At 57.3% G+C, this 22,401-nt stretch overlaps 3 protein-coding genes across 5 annotated transcripts; 2 read left to right on the top strand and 1 right to left on the bottom strand.

Annotated features, from left to right (window-relative positions):
- Positions 1 to 4,875: 4,875 nt before the first annotated feature.
- On the bottom strand, positions 4,876 to 21,180 carry NECAB3 (N-terminal EF-hand calcium binding protein 3). Of its 3 annotated transcripts, none has more exons than XM_045053732.1 (13): positions 20,977 to 21,180; positions 18,990 to 19,014; positions 17,380 to 17,488; positions 16,359 to 16,384; positions 16,042 to 16,139; positions 8,007 to 8,143; positions 7,628 to 7,746; positions 7,443 to 7,522; positions 7,285 to 7,338; positions 6,658 to 6,770; positions 6,411 to 6,536; positions 5,810 to 5,901; positions 4,876 to 5,720 (listed from the first exon to the last, which is right to left on the bottom strand). In XM_045053732.1, exons 1-13 carry the CDS (start codon positions 21,091 to 21,093, stop codon positions 5,692 to 5,694), a joined length of 1,125 nt encoding a protein of 374 aa, XP_044909667.1. In that variant the 5' UTR covers positions 21,094 to 21,180; the 3' UTR covers positions 4,876 to 5,691. The 3 variants fall into 3 exon arrangements, with proteins under 3 accessions (XP_044909667.1, XP_011279199.2, XP_023107090.1); XM_011280897.4 differs by having other exon boundaries at positions 6,411 to 6,488; XM_023251322.2 differs by lacking the exon at positions 6,411 to 6,536.
- CA3H20orf144 (chromosome A3 C20orf144 homolog) lies at positions 9,576 to 10,992 on the top strand. Its single transcript, XM_006929843.5, has 2 exons — positions 9,576 to 9,821; positions 10,543 to 10,992. The coding sequence occupies exons 1-2, from the start codon at positions 9,576 to 9,578 to the stop codon at positions 10,951 to 10,953; spliced, it is 657 nt and encodes a 218-aa protein (XP_006929905.3). The 3' UTR covers positions 10,954 to 10,992.
- Positions 12,781 to 14,936, top strand: ACTL10 (actin like 10). The gene is made up of 3 exons (XM_023250921.1): positions 12,781 to 12,832; positions 13,095 to 13,165; positions 13,549 to 14,936. The coding sequence occupies exons 1-3, from the start codon at positions 12,781 to 12,783 to the stop codon at positions 14,830 to 14,832; spliced, it is 1,407 nt and encodes a 468-aa protein (XP_023106689.1). The 3' UTR covers positions 14,833 to 14,936.
- Positions 21,181 to 22,401: the final 1,221 nt, after the last annotated feature.

The raw sequence follows: 22,401 nt of genomic DNA, 5'->3' as shown, positions 1-22,401 counted from the left end.
TATAGAAATAGTCTAAGAAATTGCCGTTATCATTAAAAAAAAAAAAAAACCCAGATGCTGGATAAATTCCAATGAATGGACTTCTAGCTGCATTGCTGAGGTCACAGATGAGGAAGTCTAGGGAATGCCCAAGGGCCAGGACAAAGAATTAGAAGAGTACAGCAAACCAAAACCACAGAGGTGTTGAACACAAAAGAGGAAACCTGTACTGCCTTGGGTCAGGAGAAATTTCAAGAAGGTGGAGTCTGAGAGGTTAATTGCCTCTAGGGGCAGTGTGAGGCTCTGAAGGGCTTTGAGCCTCTACAAAATGCAGAAGCAGATCTGGGGCCAATCTGTCCACCCAGGTCACTCTGGCTTTGACCTCAGTGAAAAGGCAAGCAGGGAAAAATCTGCAAAGGGAACTATGCAGAACTCTCTGCCCGTCTGAAGGATGAGAATCTGGAGACTCCTCATGTCTGCTCTCTACTGGGGCTGAGGTTCCGATTTTCATACTCCTGAGGCCAAAGCACTCCTGGGCTGAGGAATTAAGATAATTCTAAGCTTGCAGGTATCTCCTGGTGTCTGACAGAAGCAAAAATGAAAATCCTCTAGAGAAAAAAAACAATATCAAAAATATAAATCATAATATAGCAACCAATTATAAAGTGTCCAAAAAAATTACTGAACATCCGAGGAAATGAGCCACTATGAGCAAGAGTCAGCAAGAAGAGTAAACAATTGATTTAGACCCCAGGAACTTCAGATAATAGTACCAGATACAGAATGTAACTATGAAATCTCTAAAGATGGTGCTGGAAAAAAGTGAGCTCAAACTAAGAGACTAAATAACAGGCAGATGTGAAAATCAAATTCTGGAGAGGACCACTCTGCAGAGTAAATACCCTGCACTACCGTACAGCATAGTAGATGAATCTGAAAGCGGGTGAAGCATAAGACAAGGAGATGGAAAACAGGAAAAAGTTGTTCCTTCCGGAACGTGTCGAGTGGAGAGCCCTTTCAAATTTTACCAAGCATGGAGTCAAGGAGCCTACTGACTTGTTTCTCAGCATGAAAAGGGCCTGAGATGATTCGACCTCAGTATGAGCAAATTGCATCGATCTGAACTCCTCTTGCCTGTCAGTGCTGGTTTCTTACTGCTGGGTTTTTAGGGTCCCGAGTTGGGGAGTTGGGTTTATCCTCTCCTCAGCTGTCCTCCCTCCCAAGAGGGTTGCGGGGAACCCACAACAAACCACCCACCGACCCCTCCCCCATTCCCCAAGAGAGCTTCACTGTCTTGGTGCTGGGCGCCCTCTTGTGGAAAGAGCCTGACTTGCTCCCTCTGTTGCCTCGAGCCCGCAAGCCAGATTCCTCTCCGGTGCGCACCCCAGCAACTTTTCCTTTCTCCTTTGCAACCTTTTCTGCCTTTCCGCCCCATGAGTTCGGCTAACATTATCTGGGTGCCTCCTAGGGAGTTTCGGAAGTGAGTAAATCAACCCCACCACCACCTACCTTCGGATGGCTGGGCCCTGAATGGCCCGCACCAGGTCAACCCTCCACCTTGCGCTGTGCTCCCATGGCTCTTCCTTGCTGCCCCATCTGCCATCCTGCAACCCCAAGCCTTGGCCTCCTTCCTTCCTTCCTTTGTTCTAGCTGCCACTGTCCTCCAGCCATGCGCCGGCTTCCATTGCTAAAGGATGCCTGGGATCTCCCTCAGCCTTGTTCGTGGTTGACAGCAAGCAGCTACTGGTGCCAGGGAGTAAGTCCGGCTATGACTTGGAGCAAAGTGTTTGCTAGCTGAGCTTTCTTCTTTCTCTTTAAATTGGGCATGCTAATGATGCCCACACCATTGAGTTGCTGTGAGGTGAAATGTGATGATATGGGAGTTGTCCCAGCACAGGGCCTGGTGCCCAGGACCCTCGGTAAACAGAGGCTGCTCTCATAGCCTGCTTCTCCCTCTGCCACTATGTGATTTCCTTGAGAGGATCCATCTTTGCCCCAGTATCCTGCCTGGAGCATGGTGTCTTACATATGTACTTGTTTTGAGAATAACTTCCTGGAGGCACCTGGCTGCCTCAGTTGGTAGAGCATGCGATTCTTGATCTCGGGGTAGTGAGTCCAAGCCCCATGTTGGGTGTAGAGCTTTGGAAAAGTGTGTGTGTGTGTGTGTGTGTGTGTGTGTGTATCCGTGTGTGTCTTCCTGAAGGCCCACCTAATTCTCAGGTCCTTTGTTTTGACGCATCAGAGGCTGTGTTAAGGGGACTTGGTGTGTTTCCCTCTGAGAGCTGGAGAGCAATGACAGCCATTTAGACTGTTGCTGTCTCTCCCACACCTGGCCTGGCACTGGCCCAGTCGCCAGGACAGGTTTGAATGTGTACAGGTGAGTCACTGGCACAGGTGGGAGAGGTGAGGAGGCAGGTGCAGGGAGTGGGTGGAAGGGCGGGGATGGCAGCTGGTGGAAGGACCCAGGAGCTCTCCCAGCTTCAGTACTCTGCCTGCCCTTGACCTGGGTGCTGTCACCAGCTCGGGGCATTTCACCGTCCCCAGCACCTGCCACAAAGCAGGTGCCCAGTGGCTGCTGAAATGAGATGAAGAGCCACCAAGAGCAGGGCATTGAGGGCAAGGGCTGGAAAGGTGACCCAGACCTGATGGCTTTGACCTGCTACTTAAAGGCTAAGGCGGCGTTTCTGTGGTGGACAGGGGCAGGGGTGTGGGGGAGGCCAAGAGGGAGTGACAGGTCACAAATAGCCCAGCTCAGCTTGTGTGTGTTTTAGGGAGAGGAGGCTCCACAGAGTGGGAGAGGGGGCTGATTGCTAAGGGTCTTGAATGCCAATTCAAGGAACCAGACTTGATCTTGATGCTGAAGCCAGTGTGGTGCCATTGAAGGGTCTTAGCCACAGGGGTGTGGTCCCCACGTCAATGTTTTGAAAGCCCTTTGTCTGTTTCTTATGGAATGGATTTGGGGCGGCGGGGGGGGGGGGGGGGGATGTAGATGGGAAGCCCAGTGAAGAGGCTGCCACAGTCTTCTAGGCCAGAGGTGATGGTGGACACGAGCTGGGGGTTAGGGTGACTACCGGATGGAGATGAAGGTGGGCTCTCAAGAGGTAAGTAAACACGACATAAAGGCTTGGCAACCTCCTCTGTGCTCCTGCAGGCTGCCGAGAACTTTGTTCTCCCTGTAAGCCCTAACTCCAGCGTCGGGTCTACAGTCCAGCCCCCACAGCCACCGGACATTCCTGACAGCTTCCAGGCTGCCCTGTTACCTGCAGGCCATCGTGCAAATTCCCTCTGGTCGGGCCCCCTGCCTCACCTCCAATCCCTTACACTCCATGGCTCCACCTCTGCTCCCTTTGTGTGCCACGTTCTCCCTCCCCAACCACCCCTGTCAGAGACCCCAGCTCAAAGCCGGGACACCAACCAGGAGGCCACCCCCGACCCTGCGGGACCGGCCCGCTCCCCTCCACCTGCAGCGCCCTCCCCAGCACCTGCCAGCTTCCGTAAGGGAGGAAGGCCACCGCCAGGTGAGGCGGGCAAGGGCGAAAACCCTCCGGAGGCACTCGCTTCACAGGTGTCAGCTTGAGGATTTCAGCATCATCGTTCGAAGATGCCAACGGGAAGTGTTTTTTAGTGTTGAGGGTTTGCTGTTGCTGTTCATGTGGAGGAAATGGAACAGTAGCAATTAGAACCTAGGACAGAAAGCAGGACTGTTTCCTCCCGGATGGGCTTCTTGTCTAACCAGGACACCGAAGCCTCCTCCGGCCGCCCAGAGCAGTGCGGCACCGGTGCTGGCTGCCCTCTCCAGGAACCGCCGGGAGCCTGCGAAGAGGCGTGGCGGGGCACAGCCCGGCACGGTGCCGGCCAGCGAGCCACCAGGGACCCCCGCGCTGGGTCTTTGGCCCGGGTGGCCAGGCCGGCGGCACAGCTCTGCGGCCCCCCCCCCTCACGGGGAGACACCTCAGGGAAGACCCTGCCTCGAGTCCCGGGCCAGGACGTCCATCTGAGCCGTCTTCCTGGCACCACTGGGGCACTCGGAACACCGGTGACATGTCAGCCCACCGGCCAGTCACCCCCGGCTTAAAACCTACCACAGCTTCCTCAGCATGAAGCACCTTTGAGGCCCTGCCGCCTCCTCACTTTCGCCTCAGCCCACTGCCCCCTCACCCCAACCTCAGCCCGCTGCTGGGCTTCCTTCAGTTCATGAGGCAAGCTCTCCTCCCCCTCAGGGCCTGAGCGTGTTTCCGGCCTAAAGACTCCTGACCCCAACACCTTCCAGACCAGGTCAGAGGCCATCCTTTGCTCTTGTGTTGCCAAGTGCCTCCCCTTTAGAACCCACGGCTGTGGCAGTCGCCTCTCCCCAGATGGCTCAGAGGAGGGCCCCCTGGTGCCTGGATGGACCAACTTGGCCATTTTGCACCTGATTCTGTCAGGTGACATGGGTGGTGACAAATCCAGTCTGGAAGGGGGGCCGTGGGGAGGAAGGTTCTGTCAGGGGACAGAACTTCTCACAGGCATGCAGTTACACTATCTGGGACTCCAAGAAGGTTCTGTGCCCCCAACTTCAGACCACATCATGTTGGCAATGAGGGTGGTGGTGAAGCTAGGACAGCCAGCTGACTTTCAGGGGGTTGAGAGCAGAGATCCGATCCAGTCTACCCCCTTTCCCAGACAAGGCCCAAGAACCAGGGCTTGTGAGCCTGAGGAGGTCCTGAGTTGAGGGAACGGAGACGAGCTGTGATTTAAGTTATCATCATCATCATCATCATCATTTGTTCACAAGGGAGCTCAAGATAGGAACTGACTGATTCCTAAGGATAGGTTGTCTGCCCTAAATCTCTCGTCTGAGATGCAAACCAACCCCAGGGACTGGCCTTCTTGCAGAGGGAGAGAGAGGACACAACACCAGAGGTGACCACTGCCTTTATTGCCTCTGTGCTGGGGTCTTGGGCTGGGGGTTGGGGTTTGGAGGTATCTGGGGGGAGCAGGTGACACTGGGCCCAAATTATTGCTACTTGGCAAGGTCACCTTGGGACTTCCCATAGTGCCCTGAGTGTGGGTAGGCATGAACATGCAAAATATATGCAAATGACATGCAAACCAACCCAGGATCTTGCCGAGGTCTCTGGTGCAGCCAAGGGTGCTGGAAGAGTTGGAAGCCTGCTAACCCAGGAGGGTGATGGGGACACCCAGGTCCTTACCCCACACTGCAGACGGATCCGGCCCAGCCTCAGGGGTCGAGGTTTGGTGGGGGGGGGGGGGGGTGTCCCTGAGCATCAGCCCTGGTTCTGCTGCTGGCTGAGGAAGAGCAGAAGCCTGGCCCCAAGACAGCAGGAAGAAAGCAGGGTACCCACTAGGCAGCCAGACAGCCCGAGGCCCACCCAGAGAGGGAAGCGACCTCCTTCCTCTGTGTCACACAAGGCTGGGACAGAGGTGACCAAATCCAAGCTTCCTGAGCCAGGCAGAGGCCAGAATGCCTCAGAGGCCAAAGCTACAAACAATAAAATACACTGATAAATAAATAGAAAGCGAGCAGCCCAGTCCCTGATCCCTGGGCTGAGAGACTCTCCACCAGCTGGGTCTGGGGCAGGGGGACCTTTGAGAGCCCGGCCCCAGTTCTAAGAGTGGCAGCGTCCTTGGTCTTGGTGCTGAGTCGACCAGTCGAGAAGCTCCAGAAGGAGGCAGGTAGGGCCCCAGGGCCTTGGCTTATGCAGGTCAGGCTCAGTTATTATTCATAATCCACCAGGAGGCTAGGGGTCAGAGGTTGAGGGTCAGAGGCCATCAGGGGCCCACTGCCACTCCGTAGGGCTGTGGAGCAGGGTCGGGGGCCACAGCATACCTGGGAAGAACACAGTGGTGAGGGTGTCTGGAGCTCGCAGGTGGTCAATGAGGATGCGCTGGAAGGCCTTACTGCAGGCGGACTGCTGGTGCCTGGGGAGGGCCATGGAGTGACCTGAGGCTGGAGCTGGTCCCTCGAAGAGCAAGACCACATGGCTGAGAGCTCCCCACCCCCACCCTGTCCTACTGTCTGGATTCAGATCCCGGTCCTGCCTCACATTGGCTCTGAGCCTCGGTTCTCTCTCTGTGAAATGGGGACAATAGTGCCTACTGTACCGGGACACTGGGGGGATGACGTGAAATAATACGTGGGTGCTTGGCATAGACCGTGGCACGGTGGTAACAGTGTGTATTCACTGAGTGCCCGCCATCTACTGTGTTCCTGCCATCGTGCTCAGCTTTTCATACGCCATCTCGTTTGGCTCATAGAAGGGCAGACCTATTATGACTCTCATTTTGGGAAGATCACTGGGGCTCAGAGTGGATGAGTAACTCTCCCGAGGTCACACAGCCAGTGATTAATAGAGGATGATTTGAACCCATGCCTGACTCACTCCAGGGCCCATACTCAATAAACTTTAGCTTTCAGATACCATTCATACCTTCTCCAGGAGGCCTCATCCTGCCAGAACTCATATAGGGTGAAAGAGGCATTGTCCAGCATCTTCTGGGCAGACACACTGTGGGGCCAAAGAGATGGCCAGGCCAGGCCCAGGCTACCACCACCACTGCCCACCCAGCCTGGGTGTCTGACGGGAGCCTTGGCCAAGGACGCCCAGCCCCAGCACTTTGCCCTGCTCACCCCCCTCCCCTGACCTTGGCCAGCCCACTGGCCAGCTAGGGACTCACTGCAGGCAACGGCTCTGGGCCCCTGTGAAGTCCACATAGCAGCACAGGGCACGGTGGAAATCCTGCAGGGCTTCCTCTGCCACGTGCACCTGCCTCTGGGCCACGAGGATGTGCTGGCAAGAGAGGCAGCCTGGTGAGCCGGGGTGAGGCAGGGCCCAGGGGAAGGACTGGCTGTGGCCTTCAGGAGGACTCCACCCTTCTTGACTTGCACCAGCCCCGCCTACCGTGAGGTCAAGCTCCTGCCCCAACCTGGCCCCCAGCATCCCTGCCTCCAGCCTCTCCTCATGGCCAAGATCATTGCCTTGATCCAGCCACTGTCCCTCCCTCCAGCAGCATGCCACCACTTCCCCCTCTAGCCTCCACCCACACACCCCAGACCCAGCTTTCAGGAACGCAGATGAAGTGAACTAATACCCAGAGAGAGACAGTGATTTCTACAGGGTCACAGAGCAAGGGCCAGAACCCAGCACCTGCCAGGCTTGGGGGACGAGGGCTGGGCCAAGCCTGGGAAATGGGCACGTGTGTAACACAGAGGCCAAGCGGGCAGCAGGCCCCGTGAAACCCCTCATTTGATGATCACCTCGTCCTGGCCCAATACCCAGTTGCCTGTCCCTCTCCTGGACTCACCGAGCCAGGCCCCTTGGTAAGCTCCTCTTCATGCAGGGGTTCCAGCCGGGGGGCCTATGAGGGACACAGAGTGTGGGCCAGGCCCCCGGTGTGTGCCTGGCTTATGTAGATTCCAGGAAGAACCTCCCCCTTGGGGCACTGGCCACCTGGTCACTCACCTTACACTCAAGCTGGTCAATGAGCTCCTGGAGACGGTTGACCTGGAGCCGCCACTGCATCTCAGCTTCTGAGCTCTGCCCTGGGGTGGGACACCCATGGGGGGAAGTCAGGCATGGGCCCCCTCGGGTTGGGAAGCCTCTCAGGATGAGCTGAGGGGCAGTGGGTGAGTGGGCACCGGGGGCACCTGTGTCCGAGGAGCCAGGAGACCAGGCGGGTGACCGACTGACGCTCCGCGGGGCCCTGCGCCCTGCCCTCCGGCAGCCATGGGGCCTGCTCTGTACCTCCACGCTGTCTTCATCTGACCTAAGAGAAGTGGAGGGTCAGCCCATTGCTCCCAGACCCACAGGCCAAGGACTGGGGCCCCTGCACAGGGTTGGGCCTGGGTGGAGCAAGACAGGCTTCCTGGGACACTGAGGCCCAGCCAGCCGCTCCCTCTCACCCCTTCTTGGCCTCCCTGTCCAAGAACAAGAATAATGGGCTCTGGGATGCTGGAGCGGCGGAATGTGATGAAAGCTGAAGGCCCTGGAATGTGGAGACAATGACCAGCAGGGCACCTCACATACCGTGGGCCACGGGCCTGGGCCTCCAGGGTATCTGACGCCCCTTCCAGCGAACTCTGCAGGGCTTGTAGCTGGCTCACCGTCTCCCGCAGTAGGAAGCGGGTCACAAACTGGTCCACCTTGGAGGCCCGCTCATATTCCTGGGGGCAGAGGGAGCATGCTCAACATATCCTGGCCCCAAGCATATATTTCTGAATGGGGAGCCACTGTCCTGCTCCCCTACCCTTGCCCATCCAAGCAATAGTACAGCATGAAGAGCAGAGAGCGTGCAACCAGAGCAGGACAGTTCTGGGACTGGGAGCAGGGCCTGGCCTCCCTTCCTGGGAGGTGTAAGGCCACCTTTACAGGGAGGCATCTGCCATTTTCTGGGCCCTAAGGCCCCTTCCCTGTTGGGCCACCTTTAGCCAGGCTGGTGGTGGCAGGGGCAGAGAGGAGGGTGTAAGGCAGGTCACATGGCATCCGAAGGCATGAGGCAGAATGATGGTGTGATGTGGCCCCATGCTCACCAGTTGGCCCTAAACTCATGGTCTATGCATGCATTCATTCATGCACTCATCCATGCAACAAATACTTAACTTCTACTGGGAGCTGCAGATACAAAACAGCCAGGCCACTGTCCTTATACACATAGCACTGATTCCTACATCACTAGCCTCCACTCAGCCCCTCCCAACATGGGTAGAGAGACAAGGCCGACAGGCCAGTCCCTACACTGCCCATTTGAGATGCTCAGAGACTCTCCAACTACCTTCGCCTCCTTGTGCCTTAGTTTCCTCACCTAGAGAACAGGGAGGATAATAGCCGTCTCACCGAGCTGTTGAAAAACTTCAGTGAACTAATTCCTACATAGGGACACAGCCCAGGATGGGAGTCCTGAGAAGCCAAAGTCCAGGTGCTTGCCCACCCTCCACAAAGGGCTCCAGAGGCAACATCCATCAGGGGCTTCATTTCTTTCCATGACCTGCCTCTGCTCAGCCATCAGATGGGCCCTGCTGGGCCAGGCTCATGAGCTGGGAGGCAGGAACAGAATGGGGGCCAGGTGCTCTCACTCTTAGGCCAGTGGTTTCTGCCCTGTATCCAAGCCTCGTTCTCCAGACTTCCTGGCCATGCTCTGAGCTCTCTGAAATCCTTCCAATAAATTCCCTTTTGAGCGCTTAAGATGGTCGATCGAGTCTCTGTTGCTTGCAACCAAAAAACCCAGCTGCCACAAGCACCCACTCTGTGCCATGCCCTGTTCCAAGCAGAATTTCATTTAATCCTCATAACAACTTATAAAAACCATAATGGACCCCATTTTGTAGATGAGAAGACTGAGGCCTGGAGCAATTAATTACCTTGGGCCAAGATCACACAATTAGTTAGTGGCAGAGTCAGAATTCAAACCGGGACCACAAAAATTCCTCTCTACTCACCACTAAGCGCCTTACAAGCATTGCCTTATTTGTAATTATCAGCCCAGTTTTACACCTGAGAAACCAAGGCCAGAAGTCACAAACAGAGTAAATGGAGCCAAGATTCGCCTGTGGGTTCTGGGAGGAGGAGCTTAGAGCCTACAGCTGGTGAGGTTGACCTATGAGGTCACAATGTGGCCTCCCCAGGATAGAGTGGGGACAAGAGTGCCCCTCCCCCAGCCAGAGGGCAGGGCAGAGGCAGCATGGGCTGTGGCCTCCAGTGGTGACCAGCCCTGCCATGGGAAACAACAGTTCTCACAAGAGAACCAAAGTGCCCAAGCAGGCCCGCAGGGAGAGGCCACCTGACATGGACAAGGCTGGGTGGAAACAGCAGTTCTTCAGCCATCTCAAGCAGAAGAAGCCAAACGTGAGTGCCAGGGTGTTAGGGCAAGTGGGAGTCAGGGGAACTTGAACAGGTGGGCAGGAGGGGATGCTGGGATTCTAGGCCTTGTGGGCATAAGTCCGAGGCGCATGGAAGGGCTTGGATAACCCCTCTGAAGATGGCAGTCCCAGGAACCCACGTGGTGTGGTTGGGTCCTAAAAGCCCAGAGGGAGGGCAGGGATTCAAGCAACCAGGAGAAATTTGCAGACGGGAGCCCAGGAGGGTGGGCCGGAAGGGATTCTCCCAACTCCCCACAGAGAAGTAGAGGGTTCTGCGTGGTGAATCAGCCTTAGTTGGTACCGCAGGGGCTATGGGCACAGGGAGGTCCTTTATGCCCCCTTTCCAGCTCCCAGCCTCAAAACATGCTACTTTTCCCCTTCTTCGAGTGGGCAGAGGCCCTGGAGGGGGTCCGGGTGGGTGAGAGTCCCACTACTAAGGCTGGGAGGGCAGGCAAAGATCCCATAATCGCAGACGGTGCAAGTCTCAGGAGGTCAGCTACGGTGGGTGAACGTTTCCAGAGGGAAGGCAGGTGTCCTGGGCAATGGGACCGGGAGAGACCCACTCCCGCCCCCGAGCACGGGAGGAGAGCGGGAGTCCTGGACATGTAAAGGGGGCAGAGTCCTGGGAGACTGGATCTGGGTGGGTGAGGATCCTCAAGAAGAAGGCGCTGTACGCTCTTCCCCCTCACGCTCCCGCCCCGCCCCAGGCCAAGATCGTGCTACTTTTCCCCTTGGACAAGCAGCAGCAGCTATCCGACGTGGCGGCGGGCTCAGGCGCGCGGCCCGGGCGTCCAGGCGAGGACGCGACGGGCGCCCCCGTGGGCTCCTCGGCGGCGGCGCCCACGCTGCGAGGAGCGGGCGACTGCGCTGATCGGCGCGAGGGCGCACGCACGCGAGAGATGAAGACGATCTTGGTCCTGCTGCTGCTGCTGGACGCGAGGCTGCAGGAGAGGCGCTGCGCGGCCGGCGCGCCCGGAGCGGGGGGCGGGGCCAAGGTCGCGCAGGGCTGGCAGCGGCTCTACTCGCGCCTGCTGACCGACGTTCAGGCGAACCGCGAGGCCGACCCCGCCGAGGAGCAGCCGCGCAAGCGGCGCCGCTGCCCTCGCCCGCGGCCCTGAGCGCCCGGCCCGTGGCCCAATAAAGAGCGCAGAGCACCCCTGGCGCCTGCTGGCTCTGTCTGAGGAGGCGCAGAGCTGGGCGGGGGTAACCGGGCCGAGAGCGAGACGCGGATGAAACGGTAGGACTGAGGGCCGAGCAACGGCAACGGCTTGGCGCCAAAACCGAGCCTTCTCCTTCCTTGTGACCCAAGCGTCAGAACCCCTGCCCCCAGGTGGGGAGGGACACCCTGCCACGTGGAGGGAAGCTGTTTCCCTCCTCCTCCTCCAACTCCAGGCCCGGGTCAGACCTTCAGGTTTGCAGGCCCAAGGGAGGTGAGTTTGGGCAAACCCCGGTGTGGGCACGCTAGGAGGAGGGACCTGCCTCCAGCCGAAACCTAACATCTTCAAGAGTCCTCAACATCCACAAGTCCTTCTTAGGCAGGGGGCGGAGGCAACAGACACCACCATCCTGGAAAAAACTGTGAGGGTCCCACGGTCAGCTGGGCTGGGGCCTGAGACTCACATTCTGCCTGTGAGAGCACCCAGGAGGAGAGGCTGGGGTCTGGGGGCTTCTGACCCCTCACTCCTACCCCACTCTGCTTGGTAACCCCCAAGCCACCTCATCACTTGTCCCTCACCCTACCTTGTGCCATCCCCTTCCCCACATTGCAGTCAGAGACTTCTTCCAAACCACTTAGCTGTCTGTGGGACAGTTGGCTCCGCTCCTAAGCTCCCACTGATTTCTCCAAAGCCCAGAGGGAAACGCCCAAACTTATTGTTGTCAAATGCAAGCTCAGCCCCCAGCCTTAGTCTTTCCCTCTGGGGCTTCTGAGTGACTCATATCCTCACCCTTGCTCTGGCTATGTTGCCACTGTGGTCTCCAATGCAAGGTTCACCTCCCTAATCCACCCAGGAGAGGCCTGGCATGTTATCTGTGAGAAAGACCCAGCTACTTCTCATTTTCCTGGGCCCCAAACCCAGCTCCAGACCTGAGTGCTGCCCCAGCCCTACCGAGCCTGTAGCCAGCCTTCCACTGGTGACTACCTCAGAATGTCCCAAAGGGGACAGATGCAGCAGGGGGTGAAGTCCCAGCTCATTAAAGACACAGGCCCGGCTTCTGCTTCAGATGCACTTCCGTTAGCGTCAACACAATCGACATCCCTTCTGTATCCCCTGCATCAGGCTGGAGGTTGCATGACCCACGGCATCTCCCCAAATGCTTATAAAAACATACCCTTTCTTGCCATCCCTGTGGTTAAAATCAAGGTAACCATGTCCTTCAATGTGGCCACACATCCTGGCCATACGTGATTGGCCTAGGCTGGTCCTATCAGCCTCTTTCCTGGGACTGTAATTCAGGAGATGTGAGAGACTGTTTTCTACGTGAGCATGCATGGGCTGAAGCCAGTCTTCAGAAGAATAAAACACTGCAGAGCCTATACACATCCTGCAGCTAGGCCCTGCGTCCAGTCTGTTCCTGAAACCTGATTTCATCTTTGTTCTTGGCGTCCATAAGGCCTACAAGATCCTTGTAATCAAATCCCTATTTTAGCTTAAGCTCAGTTGAGTAGGTCTTCTACTTGCAACCGAAATGGTCCTAAAGAGAATAATAGACTCTGCAGAGACTAGAAGTGGCCTTTTTCCTATGTGAGGATTATTAGTACGTTCTGGAGGAAGAAAGTGAGCCCAGAGAGAGATTAGGACTTGCTCAGGGGGGCACAGTGAGTCATCTTCAGAACTGAGTCACAAACTCCTCGGGTCCACTGGAGTCCATACACGGAAGCCCCTGCAGGTAGGGTCCCTATGTGGGCTGCCTGGGCCCCTCAGGGCTGAGCTCACATAGGTCCTATGAGTGGCTACAGATCTGTGATTAAGAGCTTTCCCTTCAGCATGAAGGAAGGTGGGGAGGGGGGAGGAGACTGCTGCACATCGGCCAGAGTACATCGGATAATCTGCAGCATTCTGGTTGTGCTGGACAGCTGAGGCCAGATCCCCTGATGCCAAAATCACTGCTCTTGGCCCTGTCTCAGGAGAGAGGATGGGTCCAGGGAGTTCTCATGGGAGAGGTCTGTGGAATACAGCAGGTACTGAGGACTGAGGTCACAATGAGTCCAATCCGAGTTCTTTTCCTTCCTTCTCTGACCACCCCCTCTTACCTTAAGTCAAGGCCAAGAGAGAGGTGCCAGGAGACCTTCTGGGGCTCAAGGACTGGGCTGGACTCCTGGGTCCCCAAGTAAGGATATATGTCCGGAGGACACTGCCACAAGGCCCCATCATTGTTTGAGCCCTGCTGCTCCCAGAGGCTTCTCATCTAGAAGGATTGAACGAGGCCCTCTCAACATCTACGTCCACCAGGACTGAGGGGGCGGAGCCACATAGCGGAGGCGCGTCCTCAGAGGGGTGGGACCGGTGCAAGGTGGGTCTTGAGCCTTGAGCCACAGGAGGGCAAAGAGGGCCAAAAGCGGCTGGAGCCCGCAGGAGCGGAGACTGACGCTCAAATCAGTGGCGGGTGCTCGGGCCTGTGGGCAGAGCCAAGAGCTGAAAAGAGACGTCCAGTCTGGCCGGAAGAGTGGGAGCTCAGGACCAGAGGCCGGAGCCAAGAATTGAGGGCGCTAGTTCTGTAACCAGAAAGGCCAAGACTTAGGCCTGGCGCCCGAGCCAAGAGCTGAAAGGCGGGCCTCCAGTGAGGCCGGGGGCGGGGCCTCTGGCGAAGGGCGGGGTCGAGCCGGGAGAGGCGCCGTGGCGTCGGTGTCCGGGAGGTCCGGGAGCCGCCGGGTCCGTCGGCCGCCCTCGCTGGGCCGCGTGGCGGTGGTGGTAGACCAGGGCTCGGGCTTCATCAAGGCGGGCTTCGGGGGCGAGCGCCAGCCCCGCCTGGTGCTGAAGAGCTCCAGCCTGGTGCCCACCTGGGACCGGCCGGTGTGTACCCGCGCACCCGGCTGCGGGCTGGCGGGCGGCGTGGAACGGGCGCACCCCATCAAGCACGGCGTGGTGGTGGACTGGGAGGCACTGGAGGGGCTGTGGGAGCGCCTGCTGGTGGGCGGCCTGCGGGTGTGCCCGGAGCAGTGGCCCGTGCTAGTGAGTGACTCGCCGTCGGCGCCGCCCGCGAGCCGCGAGAAGGTGGCCGAGCTGCTGTTCGAGGCCCTGGTGGTGCCTGCGTGCCACGTGGCCAGCACGGCGTTGTTGGCGCTCTGCTCCACTGGCGCGTTCAGCGGGCTGGCCGTAGAGGCAGGTGCAGGCGTGTGCCACGCCACACCCGTCTATGCGGGCCACTCGTGGCACGAGGCCACCTTCCGGCTGGACATCGCAGGCAGCACCCTGTCGCGCTACCTGCGGGACTTGCTGGTGGCAACGTGCCCTGATCCATCGCTGCGGGCCTTGCCCCGCAAGGCCATCACACAGCTCAAGAAGCGCTGCTGCTATGTGTCGCTGGACTTTGAGGGTGACCTTCGTAACTCTGACCGCCACCATCCGGTCAGTTTCTGTTTAGGCAACGGGTGCTCTTTCTGCCTCAGCAGCGAGCGCTTCCGCTGCCCGGAACCCATCTTCCAGCCGAGTCTGCTAGGCCAGGCCGAGCCAGGACTGCCTGCACTGGCCTTCCAGGCACTGCAGAGGGTCCCTGCGACTCTAAGGACGCGGCTGGCCGATACCGTGGTGCTGGCCGGTGGTTCCACGCTTTTCCCTGGCTTCACTGAGCGCCTGGAAATGGAGCTAGAGGCGCAGTGCCGGAGGCACGGCTATGGGGCACTGCGGCCTCACCTGGTGGCCAAGCCTGGGCGTGGCACAGCAGTGTGGACAGGTGGCTCCATGGTGGCCTCCTTGCGTTCCTTCCAACAGCGCTGGATAACCCGGGCCATGTACCAGGAGTGTGGCTCCAGGCTGGTGCACGAAGTGTTCAACTGAGTCATGTTGGACTGGAGGGGAGGTGCCACATGAGGGGCACGGTGGGCTGAGCTATAGCTCTATCAGAGGCATTGAGTGCCAAATAAAAGTCTCAAGTGATTGCAGGTGGCAGAGTCATCATGTGCTGATGGTCACTCCTACCCCTTACTGAGCCAGGAGGAGGTGGTCGAGATCCCAAGGACCCTCACTTTGACCTGCAGTTTGGATCTACCATAACCAGTGCCAGTTCAGAGAATACCAGTCCAGGTGTCTACCCCCAGAGCCCCGTTTCCATGGCAACAAGGAAGAGAACACTCCCACTTGTGTCCAGGCCACAGATATGGAAATTATCACAACACATCAACTGCTCATCATGTACTATTTGGATTCCCATCCTATGCCAAGCCTCAACGGCAGAAAACCTACTAAAACCCATGGAGAAGCAACCAGAAAAGGAAGCCCTGTCCTTAGCTGATCATTGACTCACTGAAGGCCTCAGTTTCCCCTTCTGTAAATATGGGGTCACACACAATCCTCACTGTTCCCTCCTTGCCTCCTTATTAAGAGCTATGGGACAAAGGGAGGTGGAGACATTTCTTAAAAGAAACATACAAAGGGAGGGGTGGCTTGTGTTTTTGAAGTCGCTCTCCAAGAGCCTAGAGCCCTGGCTGTGAGCACTGTTTGTGCTCGTATACCCATGTGGCCACGCATGCATACAAACACTTGGGTGCTACATGCCTGCCTGCCTTACACGTGTCCTCAGGCCAGGCCCTGCCCCACCAGGTTCCACACACCAGCATGGGCCTGTGGCTGTGTGTGAGTATGCCCACCTCCCAGCCCATCCCTGCTGGGTCCTGGGCTTGATACCCCACAATAGTTAGGTCTGGCCAATAATAAAAACAGCAGCAGCAGGAGCTCCAGGTAGCAAGTGGCTGCTGTGTGCCAGGCACAGCTCTGGGTGCTGGGAATAGAGAACACGAAAGGCAAAAATCCCTGCCTTCATTCTCATTTCTCTGTCACATCAAATGTATGGAGGTAAGCTCTATTATTATCCCCAGTTTACAGATAAGAAAACTGAGGCCCAGAGAGATAAAGGTACACAGCCAGAATGTGGGAGAGAACCCAAGCCTCTAGCTTCACAGCCCTGAGCCATGACAGTAGAGGCTCCCATAGGACAGCAGACACCCCTGCCCTCATTCCAGGCCCTCCACCATCAACCCCTCCACTCACCAGCTTGGTGGTGTCCATGGCAGTGAGCACGGCACAGTTCAGTGACTCCAGTGCGGCCAGCACAGGCCGGTAGACACCCAGGTGTTCTGAGAAATAGTCTGCAGGCAGAGAAGGTGCTCAAAGGTTCCCAGACCACCCCCTACTCCTGCTCCGCGGCCTCATTTACCCAACCTGGGATTCCTCAACAGCCAACCAGGCCTCATATCCTGAGGCAAGCCCGTCTTGTTCCATTAGGAGAGAAGGAACAGCCTCCAAGGAACATCATGCCCACCTGCCCAGGGGCGCCAGGAGACCAGAGCTCCCGTGGACCTACTCACCACACAGTTTCTCCGTTTCCAAATTGCTGCAGGAAAAAGAGGAGGCACGCTTCAGTCCCACAGACTTAAGCTTGGTGACCTGAGACTTTGAAGCCAATGTTCCTCCCACTGCCCACCCCAGCTCAGCCTGATGAGGAGGCTGCTTCTGCCTCCACCCAATTTAAGCTGCTCAGTGGGCCAATGGGGGCAGCAAGGGTATTACTGAGGGCGAAAATTCAGACCCACTCTTGGCCTCCAAGGGGAACTCAGGACCAAGGAGAGAAATGTGGACACAGGCCAGAGAGGAGTATAATCAGAGCCAGGAAGGGAAAACCAGGTCTGGGGAAGTTCAGAGAAGGCCTGGGGTATTACTTGGTAGGTTAGGGAGGACTTCCAGAAGGAGGGTGCTTAAGTTAGGCCTTCAAGGACAAGGAATTTGATCGGAGTGTCTGGTGGTGGGGAGGTGGCAACATTGCAAATAAAAGGTCCAGCCCAAGCCTCAGAGTAGGGAAGGGCATGGAAGCCTTGAACGCTGACCCAGAGTTTGAAATTTATTCTAAGGAGATGTTGGGGGAAAGGGAGGGACAGCTGTGTATGTGTATGCACCCATGTGAGGAAGCATGGGGAGGGAAGCATGCAGACTCCTGCTAAGGCCCGTGGATGTGGGAGCACACATGGGGAGGTATGTGCATGTTCATGAACCTGCATCGATGCGTGGAAGCAGGTGAGGCCCAGCTATCCTCAGGCATCCCCTTGTCCCTGCAGGAAGCGGGAATGGGGAGGGGGGTGGGGGGACACCTGTGGGCTGAACCACGGCTGGTGACTCAGACCGGGCTATTTTGGGGTCCCAGCTGGAAGGAGTGTGATGGACAAGGCTGGAGCCAGGGAGGGAGTGAGTGGGCGGGTAAAGCTGTCATCAAGCCCTAGCACCTCTCTCCCTATGCAACCCCCCATCCTCCATAAGGAGGCAGGGGACACCGTGGGGCTGGGAGAGCCTAGCTTCACATCTACACCCAGCTCACCCACCCGTTCTCGTACTCACTCAGTGGAGGGCCCATCAATGCCGCTGAACAGTTCCCGCAGCTCCCCAGGGCTGAGAACCCCATCAGCAAAGTAATTCTGGAACTCCTCAAATGAGAGCTTACCATCATCTGGGGTGGGAGCAGAGAGCAGAGCTGGTATCCCTGACCCCTGGCTGCACCCCTGCCACCAGCTTCAGACCCCCTAAAGCTACTTGGCCAGGTGGAATGGAATTCTGAGCTTGGGGGGACTTGGCTGTTGGGGACAAAAGAGTCTCCAGGGCTGCCCACTTAAGGCAACAGGGTCCACTCTTCAGGCACCCAAAGGACAAGGCAGCACACACATGGCATTGCATAGGGACTCAATAAATGCTTGCCAAATGAAGAAGCAAATGGAAAGCCTGGGACATGGCCAGGTCATGGCAGAACCTAGACATCACTCGGAGGACTTGGGGGCTCAGTCTCTGCCCGCCAAGCCTGGCTCCAGGCTGCTCTGTACCCACACCCTTCACAGAGAAGCCACCAGGAGGCAGATGAGATCTTCCTAAGAGTTGGAGCCCCTGCAAGAAGCCGCAGGCTGGCAGGCTCAGGAGGGAATGCCCTTCTCTTCACAGGGGCTATGGAATAGTCTAAGAGCACCAGGGGGATGGCCAAAGACACCGGGAATTTGCCTGTAACGTCTCTAAGCAGATGGGGTTGGGGGAGCAGAGCTGGGGGGGGTGGGGTGGTCTGAGCCTCCCCAGACAGAGTGCTATGATCCAAATGTGTGCTGGCTGATCAATGGGTTGGGACACGATCCTGTCTCCAGGAGGCTGAAACACCAAAGGGTCTGAAGACCCCAGATGGAAGTAAGGCCAAGGCTGACCGGCTGCCTCAGCTCAGACCCTCACCTGGCCAATCAGGACACAGTGGGCTACTCCAAGTTGTGGGCAGCAACTTGATCGTGGGCTCCCTTGAGGGCTCCTGCTTTAGCTTTCAAGGTTTTCCCAAACCAGGGTCTGAGACTGCCCAGGACCCAGAGCAGGGGAAGCTGATTCCCTGGACCCAGCAGCATCCTGTGCAAGCCTTCCCTGGGTCCAGGTGGTTAGTCATATGGGAAGTTACTGAGCCCTCTAAAGATCTAACAGCACAATCCCCCACAGCCTCATCTCCATCACCCAACCTTTCCAAGCCCCTTACGCAGGAAGCTTGGAACCAAGCATCACACAGACCTGGATTCAAGGCCCACCACTTAAAGGCTGTGTGACTTCAAGCAACCTGCTTCATCTCTCTGGGCCTGTGCTCCTTAGTCTGTAAAATGGGATGAAGAATTCCCATCTAGCTGTTGGTTGTGAGGACAACATGAAATCATATAGAAGAGTTATCCATACCTGTGCCCGGGGTATTGTGGGAGAGTATGCCCCCACCTCCAGCCTCTGGCTAAACCACATTCCCTCCACTCTCCATCCTGCCAAACTGAATTCCAAATGGCACCCCCTCTGGGAAGGACGGCTTGACTGATTCTCCTGATTTGGGTCTTCCCAAGATTTTTCTCCATTCTAGACTGTGCTTCCAAACCCGTGACACTCCCCTGAGCCTCCTTGATGGCCCCCACCCCTCCCCACACTGTAGACTCAAGGGAAGGCGCACTCACCATTCTTGTCTGCTCTGCGGAAAACCTGGAGGACAAAGGGGCACAGACGGGAGCTGTGAGTGCCGCCTAGGAGGCAGGATGCCCCCACCCAGCTCATCAGGGCCCCAGCTGGCCAGCCTAGCCCCCCACAACCTTGCCTTTCCTCTTGCCCAGCCTGGTCCTAAACCCCTGCCCAGATCAGCCCTGTGGGAGGCTTTCCAACAAGGAGAGCACAGGAAGATCACACAGCAGGTCTCACCACTTGCTCACATTTCCTGCAGGTCCTGGCCCCACAGGGGGTGCTCCACACCAGCTTCCAGCACCCCCACCTCCCACACCCAGAGGCTACCCTGGGTTCTGTCTGAGGTATGAGCCCTTGCCACAGTCCCAGCTTGAAGGTGGGGAAATGGGCCAAGTTCCTGGGCACTACTTGTCCCAGACCTAAACCCCTTAACTCTGCAGCATGGCCATGGTCCATCCCAGACTCTGCCCACTCAAGGCTCTTTCCCTGTGTGCTTAAGACCCTGATATGCAAACAGTGGCTAGTCCTTTCTTTGTGGGTGTCTGGGGTTAACCATTCCAGGGCCAGGGCTTCTTATGAGGCTGATTCAGTGTGAAGGCCTTGGGCAGGCTCGCACGCATGTGTGTGTGTGTGCACACACACACATGTGCAAAGGGGAGTGGGAGTGACAGAAAGCAAGGGTGGACAGATTGTATTTACAGAGAAGCAGAGATGAAGGGCAACAGAGGCAGAAAGGGACAGAGTCAAGACGTGATCAGGGACCAGAGACTCCCAGGTCATCCAAAGCAGCCCAGCAAATGGGAGACCAGCACACCTGGCAAGGAGGGACCGGACAAAGTCTGGACAAAGAACCCTTAACAACTCCGGGTCCTGAATGCCACTCCTCTCCAGCTGTTACCTCTGGGTCAGTGAAGCATTGGGATGAATCTAACCCCTAGCCAGAAGCCTGACTCAGAGGTCTGCCACTGTCTCGGGTCACACAGCAGCCCAGTGTGGCCTGGCTGGGGCAGATGGAGATGGCAAGAAGGGGTGCTATGCTGTGAATGAGGGCACCTGGGGCCACACTCAAACAAGCCTCTGCCTCTGTGTGATTGTGGACATGTTTCTAACTCCTCCGGCCTTGGTTTTTCCATCTGGGAAGTGGGATGGACAGATTCCTTCCATCCAGGACTGCGGTCAAGGTGCTGAGTCACTGGGGGCAGCGGGGAGTGGACAGGAGTGCCGTCTTTCCGTCTTTCTCACAGGCAGAGACCTCTGAAGCTGGGGGCGGGGGGTAGTGAATGGGCCAGGATGGGGCTGAGCACTAGGGGAGGAAGGGGCCTGAGGCAGTGACTGAGGCCTGGCTAGGCTGCCCTTAGTTGGTGCCCCTGGGGGCGCTGCAGGGCCACCTGCCACACACAGGAGGGAGGTACAGACCACTGTGGGCAGTCCTGACGAACTATGGGACTCCATGGCCTCTGGGTCAGATCTATGGGACTCTGGGATCAGCCCTGGATCAGCAGTCTGTGGGGGCTGTTTATTCTTCCAGCCTCCCCTGACTGGGTCAGCCCAGCCTGGGATTGCCATAGAGGGGACTGCTCCTGTGATCAAGTGTTGACAGCCCCCACTGCATCAGACACATAAATGGGGTGGACTCGGGGGGGGGGGGCAGCAGGGGCAGTGACACCGAACCAGGAGATAAGGAGAGTGAGAGACTGAGAACGGACACAAAAGAAAGGAGACAAAGATAAGGGAGAATGGAGACAGCAGGGTCAGAGAGAGATGGTGAGAGGCAGAGACCCAGAGACAGAAGCAGGGCCCCAAACAGACCTGGAGAGAGAGAGAGAGACACTGACAGAAAAAGAGACTGAGAGACGCAGAGACGGGGGTAAGGAGAGACAGCGAAAGACTGACAGCCCAGCGAGACACGGAGAGAGCAGACAGACCTGGAGAGACTGACAACCCCAGGGCTAGAGAGCCTTCGCCCCCTGCCCGCTCCCCACTCACGTCCTGGAAGAGCGCGTGTCCGGCGGGCCCGGCGGCAGGCACGGGCGCGGGGGACCGCCGGGGCTCGGGCGCGGGCGGCCGGATCAGGCACACGGTGAGCAGCCCCGCGCACGCCATAGCGCCGCCACCCACTCGGCTCGGGCTGGGCTGCGGCTCCGGGTTCTGGACGCCGCCGCCTCGGACTCCGGGGGACGCCCGCCCATCGGCGCCGGCGCGGACGCCCGGGGCCCCGCCCCCCGCGGCTCCACCCCCCGCCCCGCTGACCGCGGAGGCCCCCTCCCCGCCCGCCCCTCTCTAGGGCCTCGCCTTCCCGACTGGAAAGGCAAACTCCAGCCTCCAGGTGGGCAAGAGCTGCACAACGTAGAACTCCCAACACCTTTCGCCTCTGCAGCTGTTACCAGAGGCTCCCGGAGGGTTGGCAACTGTGGAGTAAGGAACGACCCGAGGGGTCACTGTCAGCCGGGACCGGCTGTGTAAATGACAAGTGACGGTCTGCTTGGGAGTACTACACAGCCAGCAACAGAACAGAGGGCTGCACGGGGCGGGGGCACCGAGGGCAGGTCCCACACCACTGTAGGGTCGACAAAGCAAACTGCAGAACAGACTGACACCTTGTGGGTAAGACCTGCAAGGGACTTCAGCTGAGCGTCTGTATCCTTTTCTGCAAAATGGGGGTAATAGTAGATAACAATATAGGATTGTTGTGGGGACACACTGACTGTAAAGGGCTTAAAATAGGACCTGGCTCAGAGAAAGCTCACCTAAGGGTTAAACAGATCCGTGTGGATTGCCTCCCAGTCACCCTCCCCTCCCCTTTCAAACTCAACTCGGTCCTTTTTACCCTCCCCTCTGCCATTCTGGCCCCTCTTCAGTTCATCCAACACATAGCAGCCAAAAGGAGCTTTTAAAATATAAAACAGGGTATGTCACTGCTATCTCAGGCTCACGAGTGAGTCCTTGTCCCCTGAACAAACCCCAACACTGAACTTCTCTCCACTCTAGCCCTCACGTCAGAACTCCACACTGGTTTCTCGGAGGTCCTCTGTGCCCCTCTCTCTCCTGCCCTGGGGCCTTTGACCTCAATGCCCTGTCTGCTAAGTGGGTTCTTATTTTCCTCCTCAGGTAACTATCCTACAGCTCTCAGCTCAAGCATCACTCCTTCCAGGAAACCCTCTGATTTTCCCACTTGTGTAAGTCTCTTCCAACAGATCCCAAGAGTCCCATGAGGGCAGGGAATGTGTCCCCAGAACCTGAAAGAACCTGACACATAATCAGCCTGTTGTAATTATTTGTTCCATATTTATAAATACCCAGAAACATCTGGAAGGAACACAGCAATCAGAGTGGCCTCTCTGGGACTGGGAAAGGGAGGGGAGTTCACTTACCACTTCACTGGATCAGTTTTTAAGTTAGGATAAAAATGGT

Source organism: Felis catus, chromosome A3 (assembly GCF_018350175.1).
Source record: "Felis catus isolate Fca126 chromosome A3, F.catus_Fca126_mat1.0, whole genome shotgun sequence".
NCBI lineage: Eukaryota > Metazoa > Chordata > Mammalia > Carnivora > Felidae > Felis > Felis catus.
The sequence above is the reverse complement of the archived record's forward strand: the minus strand, read 5'-3'. Positions and strand labels throughout refer to the sequence as shown.